We start from the raw sequence: 23,045 nt of genomic DNA, 5'->3' as shown, positions 1-23,045 counted from the left end.
CAATTTCGTGCCAACACTGTGCCAATCTGGCACTGCGTCGACCGAATGCAAAACTGCTCGACCTTTATTATGGCTCTGTTTGCTTCTAAGGAAAAGAAAATAAAAAGCCAAAAAAAACCAACCATGGATGGAAATGATTATTTCATTATATAAAACTACATTATAAATAACATTTAATTGTATAATATCTATAAGTGTTTTGAAATTTAACTACATGATTACATCATAAAATTTCGATGATTTCTCACCAGAATAGTACGCTAACACAATCCATTAGTCTCATCATATCGATCCATGATATCCTCTCTAATTGTATGCTGGTCATTATAAGAAATACCATTTTGCCTTATTATAAATCGTTACTAAAAATCACCTAATCTGAAAAAATTTAAAAAAGTATTTCAATTTTCTTCAATGGAACAAAATATTGATCCATTGAATATATTACTAACACAATGCGACAACGTAATAATCCTTCGCGGCTCTGAATGAACTTCCCAATGAATTTCCATATCCAAGAACTATGTTTTGAAGGAACCTCGGATAAAATGAAAAATCTCAATCCGGCAACCAGTCTCCAGTCAAAAGCTTATGTTCACTAGTGCATTAAAAGATGCTAGAATTTACTTTGTTTCAGCTAGGAATTGCATTACCGTGCCAAAATTTCAATAACCAGTTATTCGGTAATGAAAATTTCATTACCGGTAAAACCGGTAAATTACCGATTAAAAAAAACTTTAAAATAAAGTATTTACTTGAAGTACCGGCTTTTATTGATAATCATTATTGAAAGATTTTGTTAATTTTTGCTACTTAGTTTGTTGGTTAAAGTGATACTTAAGGACACAAATAATGCTAATTTTGATGTCTTCTAATCTAGATAGGATCTCATTAACAAAATTTCCAGAAGAGGAAAACGCACATTCAGAGTTCAATGATGTTAGGCACACAGTATGAAGAGCATCGATTACCATTGGCATGTGTTAGCCTCTGATACCCTGTGTTCAAAAACTCTTGTCTTAGGTTTTTCATCAATCCGTTTATGTACGATGAGCTTGAGCTGGACGTACATACCTTTGATTGCCGCAATCTCGTTCAAGTTTTTCCTGATGCTCAACTCTGCCCATGTTTGCATAGGAGACGTAATCACCAACACCATTAGTGTGGGGATTTTGTTGTTTTTTTTGCCTACAAGCGTAACCATGCGATTTTCCAATGAAATAATCTGTCCAGTTGAAGGATATCATCGGCAAAAAGATGGCCTAGGAGATTCTGCGGATTAAAACATATTTTTTCCATTTGGAAAACGCTTGCGGACAATTAATCGTTTCAATGAACATTTGTTCGCACAGCTAGACGTTATCACCAGGTTGCTCTGTCTGTTGCGTTAGTATTTACATTTTCGATAAAAGTCAAAACGTCTCTGTCGGTAGTTTCAGTTGTTATCGTATAAATTCAAGAATGTTTGGAAGAAATTTAGTGAAATTGCTGGAAAAGGTGCTCTGGATTTGTTGCGAGTCTATGGTAGTACTTTTTTCATGAATACTCTGGGATATGATAAGAACAGCAGGTTCGTGTTTTTTCAATTAATTGAATTTGTAAAGGCAATCTGCAATGTTGGTAATTTTAGCAACATGATTTACCGATATTACGATCAATCGCATAAAGATGGAGGAGTGACTTACACCAACGGTATGAGTAAATGCTGAGTATGTGGAATAATTCGATGTCGAATCCGAGGAGTTATAATACTATGAACCAATATTATTTTAATTTTACTACTGATCTGATTGTTTCATTATCTACTTGAAGATTCAAATGCAGAAATTCAGGTAATTATAACATTAAAAAACATAATTGCTTCTCTTTGTTCATCACACTGCAGTGTACAGAAAATAGTAATTATATGAGCAGTGTTTCAATGGTTTCTTATATTCATCTATTAGGAAACACTAAGTAGTAATCCACTATGACAGGCATGTTTGGACTCTACAAAGAATGTGATTCACATGATTTTGTCGCTTACGTCTCCTTAACAAAGATGGGTAGTAACTGTTCTGCAGGTTCTGCATCTTCCAGTGGATTTTTTTCTCTCCCGTTGTCCAATTACTGAATCAATACCATAAAGCTCAAATTTCATCATATCACGAACTTTTTCAAACGCCTGCTTGATCAATGCAGACCGTGACGTTTGATAGAAGACGCCGTAGTCATGATTAATTCCGAAGTCATTATAACAAATCTGTATATACGGATTTTTTTTTTGCAATCATTTCAATCAGGGCTTCAACTGCTTCGAAATTTCTGATGATTGTTCCGATAGCTGTTCTATCATAAATTGCAATCTGACATCAACTTCATAAAGGGCGCAGTTCTTCCAGCATAGCAGTTCAACAGCGACCAAAAGTGGTTCGAGAGCATCGACCAATTTTTTTTATCGTTGTCAGTCCTTCATCGCTAAAGCTTATCCTGTATTTCGTTTTCAGATCGAGCAGCGATTTTTTTTAAACTGAGGTTCGGAAGTCCTAGAATCGGCTCAACACTGCCGGTTGTGTTTTCTCGATCTTATTTTGATTCTCGAGTAATATTTCGAAGTAGCATAAAGGAAAATATTATTTATGGTGTAAAAATGAAAATTACCGAAATTACCGATTATTGATTGTAAAATTATCGGTAATTCGGTAATGAAAAAATGACCCGGTATTACCGATAAAACTGGTAACGGTAAAACCGGTTAACAATCCCTAGTTTCAACCTCAGACGTTATCTGCTTATGTGGGCGCTACACGATTCGTCCAACGTTTTTCTCGAATGTTGGACTCAAACATTTGACTCGATGAATCGACAAATGTCGTGACGAATGTGCTGCTACACGGTGAAGTGAATGTTCGATTCAATGCAATAGGTACAAACAATCGGCGAGTATTTGGATCGAATGTTTATTGTTTTTATTTACCATTAAAAACGTTAGGAAACTGGATGACAATGCGGGCTGTAAATTAAAAATGGTTGAAATCAACATTATTAAACTGCAATGTTTTGCCGAATATTTTGAATTTTATGAATCAATTTCATAGTTCCTTCATCTAAAATTTGTAAACAAACCAATCTGTCAAAGATAGATTCGGGCGAATCGTGTAGCGGTGTATCGAATATCATCGAGTGTCGAATCAAAAATGACAAAAATCTTTTGACTCGCGCTACTCGCATTGGAAGGTAATCCACAACGAACGGATTACCTTCCAACGCGAATATTCTACACTCGACATTGTAGGTTCGTAGCGCGTCAGTCGTCTACACGATGCGTCGAATCATCGAGCGTCCAGCATTCGAGGGTGTTCGTAGCATCGTGTAGCGCTGGCTTTACCGTTTGATACATTGGAGTGGCGTCGATTTTGCTTCTCAAGACACTTCACAACATCAAATGTGGTTGCCATCGACTATGGATTTGATAATGACGAATACGAAATATATGATAGTGGATATTTCACCATATCGAAGAAATCACTTTGATGAAAACTGCGTTATAAAATTATTTGTGTACGAATGCCGCAACAGTTTGACGTTTCTAATTGTTCGGAAAGGGCATTGTTTTTGCTGAGTAATTCCACTAATATAGTTACTGATAGTTACTCCATAGTTACTAATCAATCGCATTAATTCAACATGCACAAAATGTTATGGCTGCGGTATGATATTGAATGTAATCAAAGTGTCCGGATTAAAAAGCGTCCAGATTCAAATACATTACTGTATTCTTACATCGATGTTATTCGTTTCACTCTTAGGCTGAGCTACAAATATAATGAAAAGAATGTGAAAAAGGTCGGGTATACAATCCACACTATCTGAGTATAAAACGCGACGCTCCCATTGCTTTCATCATTATTTTTTCTCGAACAGCCACGAAAGCAGCTTGGAAAAGCGCACCAGCCACAGGAGGAGTGAGGAAGCCACATCGCTACCGACCGGGAATCGTCGCCTTGCGTGAAATTCGTCGTTATCAGAAGTCGACCGAATTGCTGATCCGCAAACTATCTTTCCAGCGTTTGGTTCGTAAAACTGCCCAGAACTTCAAAACCGACTTGCGCTTCCAAAGTTTTCCGCCGTTATGGCACTGCAGAAGGCAAGTGATGCATATTTAGTCGATCTACTCGAAGATACCAATTTGTGTGCTAAGCCACGCAAAACTCGTCACATCATGCCCAAGGACATCCAGCTGGCCCATCGTACCCTAAGAGAGCGTGCTTAAACAGCCACGCTCCCGCTTTCGTCATTATTACCTTAGCTATAATCAACGGCCCTTTTCAGGGACACCGAATTTGATGAATTGAGAGTTCAGAAAAGTTTCTGTAGGCCGAACTGAAAGCAGTATTTAGCGAAAATCGTGCTGTCGATGATAATTCGATACCGATGGGCGCCATTGACTGTAAATTTTTATAATAAAGAATACGAACTATATTATGACATGATGTAGTTAATATTATCGAAGTGGATATTATATTACATATCAATATGTAATATGTTTACGAATGCTGCAATCGATCGTCGTTATTGGGAAGTTGGAATTGTTGGGAACATACATTCCTGCTTGGCGTCCGGAGATAGAGTGAGGCCAAGCAGGTAAGGTAAGGTGTTGTATTATAGAGACTTTAAACTTTTTCATTTCATTCGTCTCTAGCCTTGAGAAAGGCCCTTGGAAAACTTTACTCTACTCCAGTACTACACCTCCACCCTCTTGCCTTGAGAAAGGCACTCGATCTCTCGCCGTTCAGCTCGTCCAGCAACGAAGTTGTCCAGTCGATGACCACGCAAAGAATGGAGGCCAAGCACCATCGCTTTCTTTATATGGTCATATAGTCTACGTTGTAGCGACCACCTATATACATAATCTCTTCTGTGTTCCCCACTCGTCTTCACCTTGTCCCTACGTTTCGTCCGTTCCTGTGGTTGCTTGTAATGAATAGCTGTTTGCTGTGGTAGCGCAGACAAAATGTATGGGAAAGTAGAAATTTCTGAAAAATAGTAATGTAGAGCATACAAAAAATTGCTGAGGATATTTCCTATTAATTCGTGTATGTAAATCCATCGTTAAATTAAACAGGTATTAAAGTTCAAAAACTGAGCACTTTTTCACATCGAAATATTGAAATGGGCCCCTATATTGAAAGGTTAGACGTAGTCCTACGTCAAAAGCAATCGTTGCAGTGTTGCCGTTTCGCTCGGACAAGTAATCGCGTACAATTATAGCGTGGCCGGCGGGGGGCAAAGCAAGGTTCGCTTCCAGCACTTTTGTAGCACTTTTCACTGTTTCGGTCGACGTGGTGCCTATAACCGCTCTAAAATAATTTAGAGCGGGCGCTCGAAAACATATGAAACTGGGAAATCTTGAGCTCTATGGCATGAGCCTGAACGGTGATTCAACAGGTGGCGCTGTACACGACAAAACGAACTGATGACGTCAGTACTCTAGCTTCTATTGACTGTAGAGATGGTCAAAACAGTTCACTTTGCTGAACGGTTCAGTCACTAACCGTTCATCTAAGTGAATCAGTTCTTTTGAATCGTTCTTTCGTTCTTTCGTTCAGCGGTATTAGGAAAAACGTAGAATGTTAGCTGGAACCCAACATCAATAGACAGCTATTCATTGATATCGTTGGATTGGATAGTGTACATATGGGATTCATATTTTTGAAATTTAGTGGGAAAAGATAAGGTGCTTCTTCTTTAGAAGTCGCAAACTGTATGTGAAAATATATTTATCGGCCGACAAAAGTATCTGTAACAATTTGATGCGCACAAAATATGTGCAATTTTTCATATTTTCTGTTTGGATAACAGAAAATATAAACAGGTTCCATGTAAGATCATATTTCATTCAGAGAAAAAATTCTGCAGCGGTTTTCACTAACAATCAATCATACAAACAATCGCGATAACACGTACACGCAATAGGCCAAACAATGGATTGAAAGCAACGAAAAAACTGTTTTCTCAACTTGCTCTCACTATGAAATTTTATGTTTACCTAATTCATGAATCGCCCAAGTTCCCCCAGTTTTTTTTCTGATAATCAGGAAGTATAGGAATATTACGCGGAATTAAAAGAATACATGAAATTAAAAATATATAGCTTTGCCTTTAAAACTACGAAAGTCTAGTTTAATTTTTAACCCAAAATTGAATATACATTAACAAAACAAACTCCGCGTTACATGCATTTTGCTCATTAAAGACAGCATCATTTTATTTTTCTTATAAGCGTTCTCGTTATATTTATCCATTCGATCCAGCACAAATCGGTTCAGCTGCACTCGTTCGTTCGCAAACAATTCGCCCGCAAACACTTCGTTCTCAAACAGTTCGTTCACAAGCAGTTCACTCTCAATCAGTTCGCTCTCAAACAGTTCACTCGCAAACCACAAGGCGCTAAGACGCTTTGCAGGGTAGTTAAATTACTCGATGCGTGACCCATCGAAGCGATTCGTTGCGTGGACACCGACTGGACAACATCGTTGCTGGACGAGCTGGACGGCTAGGGATCGAATGCCGGAGTAGATTAAAGTTTTCCAAGGCTAGAGACGAATGAACTGAAAAAGTTTAAAGTCTCTATAATACAATACCTTACCTTACCATCGAAGCAGTTGTTTTTGGTCCGCTCTAGCACGCTAAGAGGTTAAAATAGATATCGGGCGATAGTCTCCAACATTATGAAAGCTGCCTTTCTTGTGGCCAGGAGTTATCGACGCAAGTTTCCAAGCCTCAGGGAGGATATCCTCGCGCAGAGATTGGTTGTAAACCATTGAAACCGATCAGGCGAGCATCGCTGCACAGTTCTTGATAAAAACCGGAGGAATAAGATCCGGACCAGGTCCTTTCTTTACATCTACTGAACTGAGTGCTTTATGAACCACGTGTTCAACAAACGCATGTGCTAAGGAACAGAGATTGTATGATGGCAGACTATCACTGTATTGGCAATGTTGGTTGAGGTGCTTTCATACATGTTTTTGAAAATTTTGGCAAAGAGATTGGCAAAAAAAAAATGGCGAGTCGGAGGTACGTGATAGATAAATGAGTTTGTCAGGAATCCGTGTCAAGTTCTCCCGATTCCGTACGAAACATCTCCGCATTGGGTTTTTGTTGTGAAGAAATTGTTTTCTCGCTTTTCGCAGCCGATTGCGGAGTTTCCGAAGCTGTGGAGTCCACCGGGATTGATTGAATTTCCCTGAATGTCGGACAATGAACGGAATTGTTTCTTTTATAATTTTGTTCAAAATTTTCATAAAATATCGATACGGCGTTGTCAACTGATGCATGGTCATATATGCGGACCCAATCCAGAGAAGCAATTATGATATTCGCAGTGTGATAGTCACAGCGAGATGAATCAAGCTCAGGGCGAGAAGTAGAGTCGTCTTCCATGTGACAACTCATGATGGCCTGCTTCAGCGACCGATTTGGTTGTTATGAAAGGAACCATCTTGCAGATGTATTCATCGGAGATCAGGCTGGTGGGGATTGTGTGTTTCGACGACATCAACATCCGAGATCCCTGATTGTTCTTACCACAGCTGCCGGTCGTAAGTTCCACTACGGCACATCCATCCATTCATTCTAATGACAACTTTTCGTTCATAAAAGCCATTCAAGAGTCCATATACGGTATATTATCCAATTCAGTACGTTGAGTTTTTGACGTAGGTTTGTTTTGAAATTCCAAATAAGTTCAAATAAATGATCTTGCAAAATTTCATCTAATTCGGGAGCGTCAGATTCTATTCTTACATTCGTAGCGGAGGGATCGCCTCCAAACAGGCATTAAATTATCTAATCTATTGTATCTATCTCTTCGCAGAGTACCAACGATGCAGAGGAACGCGATTATCAGCAGCAACAGCAGCAGCATGCACTGCGTCTCCAGGAGCAACAGCGTCTTTACCAGCAACAACAGAATTTTGCGCAGCAGCATCAGCAAAATTTAGCCCATCAACGGCAACAACTAATCCAGGCAGCCCAGCAACAAGCCCAGGCAGTCGCTCATGCCCAACAACAGCAGGCCCAGCAAGCGGCAGCAGCTGCTGCTGCTGCCCAACAGCAACAACTAGCCTCGCGGAATAGCTTCAAAGAGTTGATGAAGGCGAAACACGCCGCCGCAGCCGTATTGAACGAGGACTATTTGAACAACAATGCTGGAAACAATAACAATAACAACAACAACAACACGGCCAACGCAAACCTCAACAACAATCTCTCCTCCATCAACAACAACAATCTCCCGCAGTTCGGCGTCCATCAAGTCAACCCGTCGAAGAAAATGCTCGACAACCAAAAGTATCAGAAATACTACTCGAAACGGAAGCTGGTCCAACAGTACGAGCAGGAAATGCGAGCGGAAAAGCGAAAACTCGGCATCGAAGACGTAATTCAGGCAGCGGCCGCAGCAAAGGCACTAAATCTCCGGCTTAACAATGGCGGCATATCGAGCCCGGGAGGTCCGGGAACACCAACGCCGAACCCGCCGGAGACGCCGACCAACGGCAACTCGAGCGGAACCGACGAAGAACAACCCCAGCTGATACAGAACATCAAATCCGAACCGAACTACGAGGAGGACGAAGGCATGGAAATCGACCACGACCATTCAACGGTGCATCATAACAACAACAACAACAACTCTAGCCTCAACAACAACAACAAATCGCACGATGAAGACTATTACAATCAGCGCGAATCGGTCATCGGTAAATCGATCAAACATTCCATTCTAGAGCCAAACATAGTATTAAAGCAGAGCGATGAGTGTCTCAACACTAATAGCCAAACGGGTAGTCTCAATTTGTGCAAGAATGTTAGTTAGAAATGTAGGCTTCGGAATTGGTGGCGCGCGAGGGAATGAGTGACAGAAATTCGCTGCAAATGGAATGAGTGTGTGTGTGTGTGTGTTATATTATTTATATTTATTTGTTTTCTGGTGATTTTGTTTTAGTTTTTTTTCTCGTTGAGTTGGTAAGCCAATAGTGAACAATGTACATAAAACTTTGATTCTATTTTCTGATGTTTTTCTTTTGTTTTTGTTAAGATTAGTTCCCGTTTAGCACATAGACATTCAGTTTGGTCGCTTAAGCACAAACGCGATCCGTTCTCTTTCGTTTCATTAGTAGCAGAGATGCGTTGCGCAGTATATTTTGTGAATATATTTTTCTCTTTACTGAAAGTATTGACAATAATTATTTATTCAGTTTGTATCTTCATTTACGTGCTATCATAATTATTTGTTCATCCGTTCTTCTAATTGTTGATTATTTTTGTAAGTATTTTGTTAGAAACAAATGAAATGATCAATTGGACATGACCTCAGATTTGGTCCAAATAGGTTAGTACGAATGGATGTGCGAATGTGAATGAATGTTGGTTTGTTTTATCTCACCTGATTATTTGTGATCAATGTCCTTTATAAAAAAACAAAACATACACAGTTTGCCGTTGTATCTTAGCAAAAGGATGTCACACTGTGGTAACTGAGTAAAATATTAATACAAACTATTTGATAGACAAGGGTAAATCGAATATGCTAAAGCTCAGGACGATATTGATATAGTTCTTTTTGATTTGTGTAATCATTTATTAGCGAAATTTTCATAAGCATCAGTTTAACTGCATGAACGTCTATTTATTGTTGGTTATTGAAAAGTTATATTTAGTTTTATAGTTTGAATGAGATGATGTATTTTCACACGTTTTTACAGCATTGAGTTGCCTCCAGGTTTCCACGTCTAATGATTTTCAGGCCCGGGATAGAATCGATTCTGCTAGTTTAAAATCCTGCCAGTATGCGAATAGACGTAAACGAAGACGAAAAGGACAACAAACTGAATATTAACTGCCGACTACCGTAAACAGTGGCATCTATTGTGCAATTAATCTACTAATCGTTGTTGTGTGTGAGAGAGAGAGAGAAGAAGAAAAAAGAACATAACCTTAGCATAGTAAAAATGAAGTGCGGTATCCGGTTGACAAAATGTATATTAAATGTGGCGGAAACGAAAAAAAAAGTCCTCCCTTTCTCTCGTCTGATTTCTCACTGAGAGTGTTTTGTTTGATTTTACACCATTTTTGTTTTGTTTTGTTTCATGCATAATTAGGATTAAAATTCACATCTACTATAACAAATCTATCTTTTTCGGGTATATTTATTGACTTTTTCCGCCTCCTCGTCGTCTCGTTGGTGTCAAATTGGTCTCCCTCTCCTGTGAACTCTGCTCATTTCGTTAGTATAATTAATAAATTAGTGATAGTTTTCTTTTCATTACAAACATTAGTAAAGAAAACGGAACAGAAGATTTATATACATAGTAAATTAATGTAATTTAAATGTTGCTTAGCCTAAACGAGATACAGATAAAATATAAAATGCATACAAATAAAACAAAAACATATACTTATATGAGTGTTAGATTTTTATAGAAATATTGATATTTACAGAACAAAATGCCGACGTGGAAAACAATAAAACATATTTGCTTAACGGCAGCGTATAGAATTGACTCAAAAAAGATACATACCTTACCTGAAACTAATAAGACGAAGAAAGGACAACTAAAATATACTAAGTATACACTGTAAGCGCATATAAGGCATGAACTACAATAATTTTAGAAAAGAAAAAAACGAACGTTGTACTAAAATTGATGATTACGCCGCAGCTGAAATGGCATCCATAAACGAAAGAACACAAGCGTGTTGGCAGTGGCCGGGTAATCGAAACCTAAACTAACATAATTTTTTATGTCCATGTGTAATAGATATGAGCAAAAACAAAAACAAACAAAAAAAAATTAACAGCAAGCTATTACTGTGACAAGCGCAACAGAGTAAAAAGCAGAAACTAATAAAAATATATTTCTATATTTGTACTGTGTAGCGTTCAGAACGCAACAACTGTTAAAAAGAAGCACAACCATTCACATGTGAAACTGTAAACTAAACCCAAACCCAAACCGATCAGAAAAATGGCCAATTGTCCATTTGGAGACAAACTGGAATATTGATAATAACACACCCCCCTCCCATAATACTGTTACTCAAGAGCATGAGCAGAAGAGCATAACTGGAATCATTACTGGAGGTATATGTATGTTCACAAAGCTAAACATTACACGAACAAAACGTTAGCTGCAAAGGAAGGAGAGAAAAGAAATATATACGATTTTTGTAGCTGGTAAGATTTTATGTTGGAATTACAAAACTAACATATTGCATCAAAAGTGAAACAATGTTTAGACGAGATTTTTTTTTGTTATATTTTATAAAATTACAGATTATTAAAAATATATATTCTATATAATAATATACATACATTACGTTGTTTTAAATGGTTTTCGAAAAATTCAATTTCTCTCGGTTTGACTGCTGCATATTTTGGTGGGTTCGTTCCTCTTTCGATTAGTGGAAATGAAATCTCTATATATAAGGCTGTCAAAAAAGTCCTGCGGTATTTTTTTTTTGAATTTTCATTTGTTCGTAAAATTAGTTACAATCATCTGTTTCAAGTCAAATATGCGCCGTTTTGTTCGATGACTTGTTCCCAACGAGATGCCAACTTCATAATACCCCTGTTATAGAAGTTCGCTTCCTTATTGGCAAAAAACTCGGATAGCCAATTTTCACAGGCCTCTTTTGTGGCTAACTTCTGACTACCTAGCTCGTTCGCCATGGACAAAAACAGGTGGTAGTCACTTGGTGCAAGGTCCGGACTATACGGCGGATGCAAAAGAACCTCCCATCCGAGCTCCCGGAGCTTCTGGCGCATCACCAAAGAAGTGTGTGGCCTGGCGTTGTCCTGATGGAAGACAATGCGGCCTCTGTTTATCAAAGATGGCTTCTTCTTCATGAGTGCTACCTTCAAACGGTCCAGTTGTTGGCAGTACAGGTCCGAATTGAGCATTTGGCCATAGGGAAGCAGCTCATAATAGATTATTCCTTGACAATCCCACCAAACACACAGCAGAACCTTCCTGGCCGTTAATGAGGGCTTGGACACAGTCTGAGCCGCTTCAGCGGGCTTCGACCACGACCGTTTGCGCTTCACGTTGTCGTAAGTGACCCACTTTTCATCGCCAGTCACCATCCGCTTCAGAAACGGGTCGATTTTGTTGCGATTCAGCAGCGATTCACATGCGTCGATACGGTCAAAGAGTTTTTTTTTTGCGTCAACGTGTGTGGCACCCATACACCGAGCTTCTTTGTGAATCCAAGCTTCTTCAAATGGTTAATAACGGTTTGATGACTTATCCCCAGCTCTTGGCCGATGCTACGGCTGCTACTATGCCGGTCTTTCTCGGCTAATTCAGCGATTTTGTCGCAATTTTCGACGACAGGCCTTCCGGAACGTGGCGCATCTTCGACGACTTCTACCCCAGAACGAAAACGTTGAAACCATCGTTGTGCGGTGGAAATAGAAACTGTATCGAGTCCATAAACTGCACAAATTTTATTGGCAGCTTGAGATGCATTTTTGCCTTTGTCATAGTAGTACTGTAAAATATGTCGGATTTTCTCTTTATTTTGCTCCATATTTGCGACACTATAACTCACGAACGACTTAACCAAACAGAACACTGTCAAGGACTATATTATACCTTTCCAACAAGCTATAGTATGACTCGATACAATGAATACAACTAGAACTACGCGCTTACAACGACACCTCGCGGAAATACCGCAGGACTTTTTTGACAGCCTAATATATAAAAATGTTCTGTTCGTTTGTGTACGCGTCAAAAACTCGAAAAGTATGGAACCAATTGAGCTCTAAGTTGGACACAATATACAACCCACTTCAAGGAGTGTTGTTACGGCATAAAAAATTGAAAAATTGGAAGAAAAATTATTTTATATATGACCAGAGTGCGTTTCTGAAATTGAGCTTCTAATGAAAACCGACTATTCAGTAATGAATATATGTGTTCTATGTGAATGAAACATCTTTTTTCCACGTGTTTGACAAAATCATGAACTGTGTTTGTGTTTCGAAGTGATTAAAAATTAATCAATTTCCCTCATCTATCTCTATATAGAGTAGGATGGGGTCAAACCGGTATGGGGGCATAATAGGTAGATGGCGTTATCGTCGCTATGTTATTACAGATGTCGCTTGTTTTTCGTGATTGGATACGTAGCAGACAACAACGTTCACGGCTGTCATTTTGACTGTTGCCATGTGTTAGTTAGTTAGTTTCAGCGACGTTTATGTTTTCGTGTGTTTTCTGCGACAAATCATTGTCTTTCTTCTCCACTGCAGTGCGTGTAATGCACGTAAAAAATTGCCAAGTAAGTTTTTTTTTCACGTAAAAATTAATGCTTAACACGATCATTATGTTCGTCTCCCTATATTTTTGGTTGCAAAAAAAATACGGACACCAACATGAAACGTGTGCTTGGGGGCATAATAGGTCGGCCGTCTGGGGGCAATATAGGTCACTACTTTGAATTAAATAATTATGTGCGAAAAACATCAAAACGAAGGGAAGAGGACATAAAAAACGCAATCTTTGTTGTTCGATCGGGCGCCAGTGTTCGATCAACCTCTAAACAATTTAACATTCCATTTGAAACATTACGTGCTCGTGTGACAAGAAAATGCTCGTCATTACTGGAAGCGCATCAGGCATATCGGGTGAGTAAACAATCTAGAAATTTAAATGACTGGCGCCATTTTATAACTATTTTATGGGTCATTTATTTAATCTATCTTTATTTAAATGACGAACAAGAAAAGGTGTTACGCGATTACTTGGCTAAATCAGCGAATATGTTCCACGGACTTTCATTTCAACAAATACGGTCCCTCGCTTTTCAATTCGCATGCAAGTTGAAGGAAATTAAAGCCAGTAAAAAAGTGCCTGACTCCTGGACAGCGAAAAATTCTGACGAAGAACCAGCAGCTACCAGAGATTGGCTGCATGGATTTATGAAGCACCACTCTGATTTGAGTTTGCGCTGCCCTGTGCAAACTTCACTTGGTCGTGCCGCAGCCTTCAATAAGCCAACAGTGGACGCATTTTTTGACACTTACGAAAAGGTGTGCGAATCACATGAGTATAATGCTGCTGATATATGGAATATGGATGAGAAGGGACTGTCCACTGTCCACAAAACCATATTCGTTGTGGCGTCTAAAGGTACTAGATGTGTTGGTGCAATAAGTTCTGGTGAACGAGGTACGAATATGACAATGGCACTCGCAGTGTCAGCTGCAGGCGATCGAATCCCACCTTTCTTCATCTATTCACGGGTAAAATTCCAGGACAAGTTTTTACTGCATAGCACTACGAATGCAAGAGGAGTAGCAAATGGTTCGGGATGGCAGACAAGCGACACATTTTTGGAATGGCTGCATCACTTCAAAAATTACGCGATCCGATCCAGCACTGAGAAAACTTTGCTCATCATGGATAACCACGAATCACACATGACGATTTCTGGATTAGACTTTTGTAAGGAGAATAATATTGAAGTGTTAACTCTACCTCCGCACACCAGTCATCGCATGCAGCCTCTCGATAGAGGAGTATTTGGGCCTCTCAAAACGTATTTTGATCATTCGTGCAAGGCGTGGATGTTCAACCATTCCGGCATTCCTATTACCATCGACCTCATAGCTGAACTGGTTGCTGAGCCGTTGTTGAACGGTGCTTCAAGCATGAATATTGTCGCTGGATTCAGATCGACTGGCATTTGGCCATTTAATCGCGACATTTTTTCGGAAGATGACTTCATGCCTGCGTATGTAACTGATCGTCCATACGAGGAAGAAGCCGATCAAGAGGCTGGTCCATCGAATGCTAACCAAGAGACTGGACCATCGAATGCCAAGCAAGAGGCTGGTCCACCGAATGCCCATTGAGAAGCTGGTCCTTCAAATTCCAATCAACAGGCTGGTCCATCGAATGTCCATCAAGAAGCTGGTTCTTCGCATGCCCATCAAGAGGCTGTTGCATAGAGTGCCGAGCAAGAGCCCAGTCGATCGAGCCTTGACCAATTAATTTCAATTGAAGACATTCGGCCTTTTCCGAAAGCTCCACTGCGCAAACCATCGAACCGAGGCCGAAGGAACGTAAATCTGCTCTTCTTACTGATTCAGTGATGCTGGAGTCTTTACTTTACTATTTGTGTTCCTTATTTTTATAGCATCTATGCTATTCATATTCTTCAAATAAAAGTTCAAGTTCTAATTTTGTAAACGTGCATATTGTTTTATTTCACGCCAAATATACTGACCTATATTGCCCTCACTTTTTTAAAATCTCGAAAAAAGGTACTTTCGCCTTATTGAATTTAGCTTGCAAAATATTTAGCCATACTTGAAGTCAGTATAGCCAAAATGTTGCCAGATAAATAACCTTTCCAACGCGTGCTTAATTTTTAAAATTGGTGCAAAAACTCTACTCTACATAAAAATTTTCTATTCGTTTCTGTGTGCGCTAAAATCACGAAAAGTACGGAACCGATTGAGCTCAAAATATGATACAATTTACAAAACAACTAAACACATTTAGGATTGTTGTTACAACATAAAAAAAATGAAAAATTCAACTCAACCATGCAACCGCAATGTGCCACAGCAAAGCGTGGCAGGGTACAGCTAGTCCATTATAATTCTGGTAGATGGCATGTTGTATAAGTGAGTGTGCACAACAGTACAAAGCCCCTCGTTAACGTCAAACCAGTATTTGCCGATTGACTTTCGCTTTCGTTTGTTCAAATATGATCTTACAGTGGCATTTTGACATAGGACTATGTCTTTGATTTCTATACAGGGGGTCACTCTACGAAAAATGTAACGATTTATTAAGAGTTTTCAAACGCATATTCTCAAAATGATTATTGCGATATATGTTGTGTTATATATCACTAGCTGACCCGGCAAACTTCGTTCCGCCCAAAATTTGTTTTTTGTTATCAATACCTTCAAACATTCACGTTTCTTTACTAAGCGCAAGTTTATGAGTCCAATCGCAGAACTGTTCATTGATTGAGCTTCTAATCGACCACGTTGAATTTACCTCTTACTAAAAAAAATCTAGTACTTCTACCAAAACTCATCATAATGATATTAGATTATTTTTAGACACAATTCTCGTTCAAGATTTTTCAACCACTGGCAAATAACATGTTTCTCCGTTACATGGAATAAATGTTTGATACAGAAAATATGATAGAACAAAGACAGACCCCTCCCCTTAGAGAGGGGAAGGGGTGTCTATTCACCAAAGAAACATTTCGAGCCCCCTAAAATCTTCACATGCAAAATTTGGCACCATTTGCTTGATTAGTTTTCGAGTTATTCAAAAATTTATATTACATTTGAATGACAGCCCACCCTAAGAGAGGGAGGAGGAGCATCTAACTACCATAGAATGATTTATTGCACCCTAAAACCTTCAAATGCCTAATTTGATTTCATTTGCTTGATTAACTCTCGAGTAATGCAGAAATTTGTGTTTCATTTTATGGTAGCCCCCCCCCCCCCTTCCCTTACTGAGGGGGGAGGAGTCTCAAACTATCATGAAAACCTTCCCCGGTCCCATACCAATTTTCATGTCGATCGGTTCAGTAGTTTCCGAGTCCATAAGAATCAGACAGACAGAAATCCATTTTTATAAATATAGAAGATTAGACAGGAAATTTATCCAGATTTTTTTTACTTGAAACACGAACAGAAAATATAGTAAAAATGTTAACAATTTGACAATTGAAATGGATATGTTTTCTTTCGATTGCACTATCCACTCGCTTCCTCCCCGACGCAACGTGTAATCTTTTTGCCTAAATTCGGGCGTTAGCTCACAATCTGAGTTGATGCGTATGATTAAATATTCTCCATTTACCGGTAATAGGCATTTATCAGTTACTAGTTGACCCGGCGAACTTCGTCCGGCCCAAAATGATTGTTTTGATATGAATTCTTCAGAACAGATTTCTAAACTTTTTCTCATCATAACATTGGGCCCTGTTATAGAAATCGAGGCGATAAGAATTTTGCTCGTAAACTCTAGTAAACTATAGTAAACTATTATAGAAATCGAGCAATTCGATAGCATCGATCGAGTGATAGCTATCGATGCAAGTGTCAGAACTTTTCGAGTTGTTTGGTTCACTTGTTGCATATCTTTAGAGAATTATTTTGTTTTGGCTTGCATCCCTTTGGGAAACATTTCAGAAACGCTTCAACATATGCAATTTGCAACACATGTTTGTTTGTTTTGATCAGCATTTGTTTTACGGTGCTACCAGAATAGTCTATACAAAGTAAGTGTTCAATCCAGCATTATTTATATTAATCATGTTATAACTTACAATGAAGAATTTACTTCCAGCGCATATTTCAGTGGTTGAAAATGAGTGGCGGAAGAAAAAAAACCAAATCACCACCAGTTTGAACGGCTCCTTGAAACAATGGAAGCGAATGTAGACATTGCTCGAAGTTTTTCTGGAGGCAGTTCTAATATAAAAGTTGCAGGAATTCAGAGAGAAGCTTAATGCACTGAGACCACCAATGCATCTAGGTTCAGAATGGCAGAAAGTAAGTATTTCTTTTACGATACACACAACTTCCATAAGTAAATTTTATCATACTCTTTGAATTTCTTTCAACCGAATTTCCTACCTAAAAGTTGCTCACTTCTACTAGCATACATTAGTACGTTATTTTCGGCAGCAATTTTCTTTTTTATTGCTTTACTATGCCAAACTATACCACTTTCACTACAATAGATCAAACTAATGGTCGGAGTGGTATAATGCTCTATACCATATGCTAAAGCTATCCTGCAAAACAATAATGATTTTATTCAAATTACAGGTTTGGATTGACTTGAGGGGAAATGTAAAGAAAACACTAGAACACAACAAACGAGAATTTAGAGCAACAGGTGGTGGACCCAATACAATAAAGCTATCGACGCCGCTACAACAAGAAATATACGCTAAAAGAGAATTACATGTTGCATTACATGAATAACAAAAATTGTTTTGCTAAAAAAAAGTGAAATTCGTGAATTTCATAGATTTTCTAATAATTATATTTTTCGTACAGCAAATCGTTCCACGCTTTCGTTTTTATTAAACATGCATGCGTGCCTTACGTCTATTATGCTTTATTCTTTGAGGGAATATCTATTTACTCCAAAACATAGCCATATTAACACTTTTGGAAATACATTTTCATAGCAGATGCCTCAAAAAAATATTTGGCATCCTTTTTATAGTGCTTCATGAAACATTTCAAACTTGTTTCACAATATTTCATCACAACCGCTGACATTCGAGCTTGCTAACGAATCGAGCAGTTTTCATTGATTTCTATAATTCCAGATTTTACTCGGTGTGATAGTGATAGTGATTGTATCGAATCCTCGATTCGATTTCTATAATAGAGCCCATTGTTCTGTGGGCAGAATACAACAAATACAACAAAATGAAGACGGCTCGAAAGGGAACTTTCCTTCTTTGGATTTTGCTATTAGCAACACATTTGACCTTCCTTTTCTATTAATATAGGTATGAATGCGTTATTCCGCCTGAAAATCCACTTCCACCTTCGAACAAAGATCAATTTCGTCAGCGCAAACATCGCATGGACTAACAACGCTTATCATGATGTAATTTTGAAACATATGGGAAATCAATTTTCCGAGTTTTCCAACCTTCGTTCAGAGTTTTCAGAAAATTTTTCTCTTCGTAATATTGATCTACGGACAGAGACAAATACATCAAAATAAAGATGGCTCAAATCGGACGATTCCTTCTTCGGGTTTGGCGCTTAGCAACACATTTGGCCTTACATTTTTATTTATATAGATTACGAATTTTGGTAGAAGTACTAAGGAATTTGTAGTAAAGTTTGTATGTAGACATGTGACATAATTGTAATGTACGCAATTTTGTAATTCTTCCTTCTCTAATTCTTTAATTGTTTAATTTTTCATTCTTCAATTATTCAATTCTTTAACTCCCCGGTTCTTCAGAGTTATTAAAGGAGTTTATTATTACCTTCTCAGGTCAGGATTAATATTTATGTACTACGCACGATGAATAACGAAATGCATGACCAGTCCGATAGGAATGTATATTTTCTTCAAATCTCATTTCGCTGAATAGTTTAGAGTTCACGTTCTTAGAATCACATCACTTACCGCAGTGAATCCTGATTTTTCTTAACCATTCCCACTAACAACTATCCCTTCCATGATAAACGCTAGGGAACCACGCTATAGAGGCGACCCTTCAGGCCTTCGGGTGGCGAATATCATACTAACATTCCTTCTCTTCCCCTGGTGACTGTAAGGACGTGGCCAGCGTCGTTATTGACCATTTAGAGCTCAAATCACCGAAAATTGCACAACGAAAATGATTTGCTAGTCCCAAGCGTCATTCTCTGTGTTCTCTGTGCAATTTGGTTGCTTCAGGTCAATCACGGAGAGCAACTACGACTTGTACAGTCCACCCAAGCTCAAGCTCAAGCTCAAGAATTTGTAGTAAAAGGAAATTATAAAGAGTCAAAGGGTAATCAATCAATGAAGAGTTCTGCGATTGGACCCATGACAATTCGCTTAGTAAGAATACCTGAATGTTTAAAAATATTCAATCTTGAACGGGACGAAGTCCGTCGGGTCAACTCGTACAGCTAAAAAGCTTCATAAGGGGACTCAAAAAATGAAATCAAAGGCGATAATATAAATTTAGATGATAAATAACTTCGTCCCGCCCAAAATTTGTTTTTTTTTGTTATCAATACCTTCAAACATTCACGTTTTCTTACTATGAGCAAGTTCATGGGTCCAATTGCAGAACTGTTCATTGATTGATCTTCTAATTGACCCCGTTGAATTTACTTTTTACTGTAAAATTCCTAGTATTTCTAACAAAACTCTTCATTATAATATCAGATTATTTTCAGACACAATTCTAGTTCAAGACCATTTGCAAATAACATGTTTCTCCGTTGCATGGAATGTTTTATACAAAAAATATGATAGACCAAAGACAGTCATAAATCGGACAATTCCTCCCTCGAGTTCTGCTCTTATCAAAACATTCGGCGATACTTTTTTATTGGTATAGATAGAAGAAGATATAGGAGTGCGTATCATCACTTTAAAATCCATTTCCAGTTTCGAACAAAGATCAATTTCGCTAGCGCAAACATCAAATGAACTAACATCACTTGTCACTGTGTAATTGTAGAACATATGGGAATTTATTTTTCCGAATTTTCCCTTTTTCCTTCAAAGTTTTTCGAAAATGTTCAATTGTCATGTTTTTTTTAACACACTGATAGATATTTTTCATTACCTTCTCCTGCACTTTAAGCATATTCGCTGGACTAAATGTTAGTTTTATTTCATATTAATATTTTCTATTTTAGGGGGTCTTCGTAGCCACTTGATTACGCGTTCGCTTACCAAGCGATCGATCGTGAGTTCAAACTCAGGGCCCTCAATTGACCATCTTTTTGTTGTTATAGAATAACTACGTCCACGCAACCATCATCAGCGATGGAAATCGATCCACGGTGGAACAAAGATCGATTCATCCATACAATTGCTCTGCTCTGCAAGAAACATCGGGTTGCTGTTCTATAAATAACCCAACAATGATCAATATCAACTGTCTCCGCTGTCCGGTCTGCTGAACAATGGAAGAACAGAAAGAATACCCTTACGCCTAAATGTCTACTACTGTGTAATTTACCATAATGTAATGGAACAGAAAACTTAACGCCTGAATGGCTACTACTAACTACTGTGTAATTTACAGAGGGGGGAGGGGTCTCAAACTATCATGAAAACCTTCCCCGGCCCCAAAAACCCCTACATACCAATTTTCATGTTGATCGGTTTAGTAGTTTCCCAGTCCAGAAAAATCAGACAGACAGACAGACAGAAATCCATTTATATATATATAGATTGTATTGTATGTTGCCCGAACAATTCGCGCTCAATTCACTCTTTATCGTGTAGGTCTTGTGTAGGTCAGGTCAAACAATGTTCCGGACAACGTTGCAACGAACGAGAAAATGCCATTTTTATCTAAAATATATTTCTGTAGTCATAGTGTTGACAACGGTACCGTCGAGCTGGCCACCCTGTCTCTACCGGTTCCACCGCTTGAACGATAAACTGTCAGCTGCGATGTTGTGATGAATTGGGGCTATAGAAAAGAAATGTATACACAAAACAATAGAAAACATATCTCATGTGCGGTGAAATAGTTTTGTAAATTTATTTAAATCAATTTGAAAATTACGTGAAATTGGATTTCAAGCTTATTATCTAGTTCTAGATCTACTTACGAACTAGAAAAGGTAAAATTACTTAAACCAATAGCTTAATCTAGAGCTTAATTGTACTACTGAACCTACACACTACTTAGGATCTAAATCTAACCTGAAGTTCGACGGTAAATTGAAAGGCCAACCTATTGAAGGACCACTGAAAATGTAAGCAAATGAAATTATAAAGCTAAACTAAAACTAATGCTTAACTAACTTGCAGTTTGAAACAGTAAATAAATATTCGTTACAAAAATCAGTGCGTTGCCTTTCACTGCTGTCGCAACAAATTTCAAAATTTTCATGATGAGCAACCCATCAATTTCCGGACCAAAAGTTGGATGTGCTGGATGCACCAGACCAGAAGATGCGGAAAATATGGTCCAATGTGACGCATGCGACACTTGGTGGCACTTCAGCTGTGCTGGAGTCGCCGATTCGATCGCCGATCGTGCATGGATATGCATTCGATGTAAACCTCACTCCCGTGCATCGTCGAGAGCCAGTGTCGCTAGTCGGTCATCATCGCACTTAACGGATAGCATGGCCAGATTGCGGGAACGCCAGGAGTTGGAGAAACAACGAGCGGAGATTGAACTGGAAAAGAAGTTCTTGAAGGAGCAAAAGGAACTACTGGAAGTTTCGATTGCCGCTGAGGAAGAGAGAAGGAGTCGAGTGAGTCGAGTGAGTCGAGCGGACAGCATCGGAAGAGTGAACGATTGGATTGAAAATAGCGCGAATCCACAATCTAGCGCGGCAGGCGGAAATCAAATGCCAGCAGCTTCGGAGATTCAGCAGCATAATCTTCAATCCACTGATTTGAATTCCGATGCGACAGTAGGAGGTATTGCCGAGGAATTTCCCTTAGCTGCGCCGTCCGACGTTAACATCCCTCACCATAGTTCCCCTCTTCGAGATCGAACCATCCCAACATTCGACACTACCGAAGACCTAAGCCACCTACTAGTACCTACGATAGAAGATAACGTGGATCGGCGAGAGACTATGAATCTGGTCCGTGACTTGCGAGCCAGATTGGAGCAGTGTTTAGCGCAGTCAGAACCAACCGTCCCTCAGATGACTCACTTACAGCGACAATTGGAATTGTGCCGGATGGCAATGGAAGCGATGCATTCAACCGTACATCGTTTGTCAATAATGCCTCCAACAGGAGGACTGACTACCGAAGGTACAACTGGCGAAGACGGACTGCCGCGACAGAGCGCAAAATCACTTGGTGTGCCGTCTCCTAGCGTATTACCTTCTAACCCTAATCCTAACGTATCACCTGGTAAGTGTCATGCCTCTGAAAATCAAACCGATCAAGCGAAAGAAAGCAATATCTCTCAATCAATACTATGTCCAACTATGCAAACTTCCCGAAACGAGCAGCAGCGTTTAGCCCACGCGCACTCAAATATAATAAAGAATCATACTATCTTGCAAAAACAGACTAGTCAATGTACACCTTCCTCCTTCGTATCAACTCAATTGCCCCCCATACCAGAGTCGTCAGAAAAACAGCTTGCAATGCAGCAGCCTACGATGCAACCATCAATGACTCCGCCTTCGGTTCAGTCTTCAGTGATGCAGCCATCAGTGCAGCAACCTACGCTGCCATCGTTAGCGCAGCAATCTTCCACTCAGTCGTTAGTACCTCCACTTCAGCAAATTTCCCTGCAGAATCCTCAAATGCAGTGTCTCCGGG

At 39.0% G+C, this 23,045-nt stretch overlaps 2 protein-coding genes across 5 annotated transcripts in view; both read left to right on the top strand.

Annotated features, from left to right (window-relative positions):
- The window catches only part of LOC129771595 (probable serine/threonine-protein kinase DDB_G0267686), a 170,070-nt gene extending 158,756 nt beyond the window's left edge, over positions 1 to 11,314 (top strand). For all 4 annotated transcript variants that reach the window (XM_055775397.1, XM_055775411.1, XM_055775420.1 and 1 more), the window contains exon 8: positions 7,859 to 11,314. In XM_055775397.1, the coding sequence (XP_055631372.1) occupies positions 7,859 to 8,860 (1,002 nt within the window). In that variant the 3' untranslated portion in view covers positions 8,861 to 11,314. The remainder of the gene's footprint in view (positions 1 to 7,858) is intronic.
- Positions 11,315 to 13,813: 2,499 nt separating this feature from the next.
- LOC129780532 (uncharacterized) lies at positions 13,814 to 14,908 on the top strand. Its single transcript, XM_055788894.1, has one exon. It carries the CDS (start codon positions 13,814 to 13,816, stop codon positions 14,906 to 14,908), a length of 1,095 nt encoding a protein of 364 aa, XP_055644869.1.
- Positions 14,909 to 23,045: the final 8,137 nt, after the last annotated feature.

This window comes from Toxorhynchites rutilus, chromosome 1 (genome assembly GCF_029784135.1).
Source record: "Toxorhynchites rutilus septentrionalis strain SRP chromosome 1, ASM2978413v1, whole genome shotgun sequence".
Taxonomy (NCBI): domain Eukaryota; kingdom Metazoa; phylum Arthropoda; class Insecta; order Diptera; family Culicidae; genus Toxorhynchites; species Toxorhynchites rutilus.
This window is presented reverse-complemented; position numbering and strand designations above follow the sequence as displayed.

Excerpts from the sequence above, each read along its gene's own strand:
- LOC129780532 (XM_055788894.1), top strand. The coding sequence starts at position 13,814 with ATGTTCCACGGACTTTCATTTCAACAAATACGGTCCCTCGCTTTTCAA.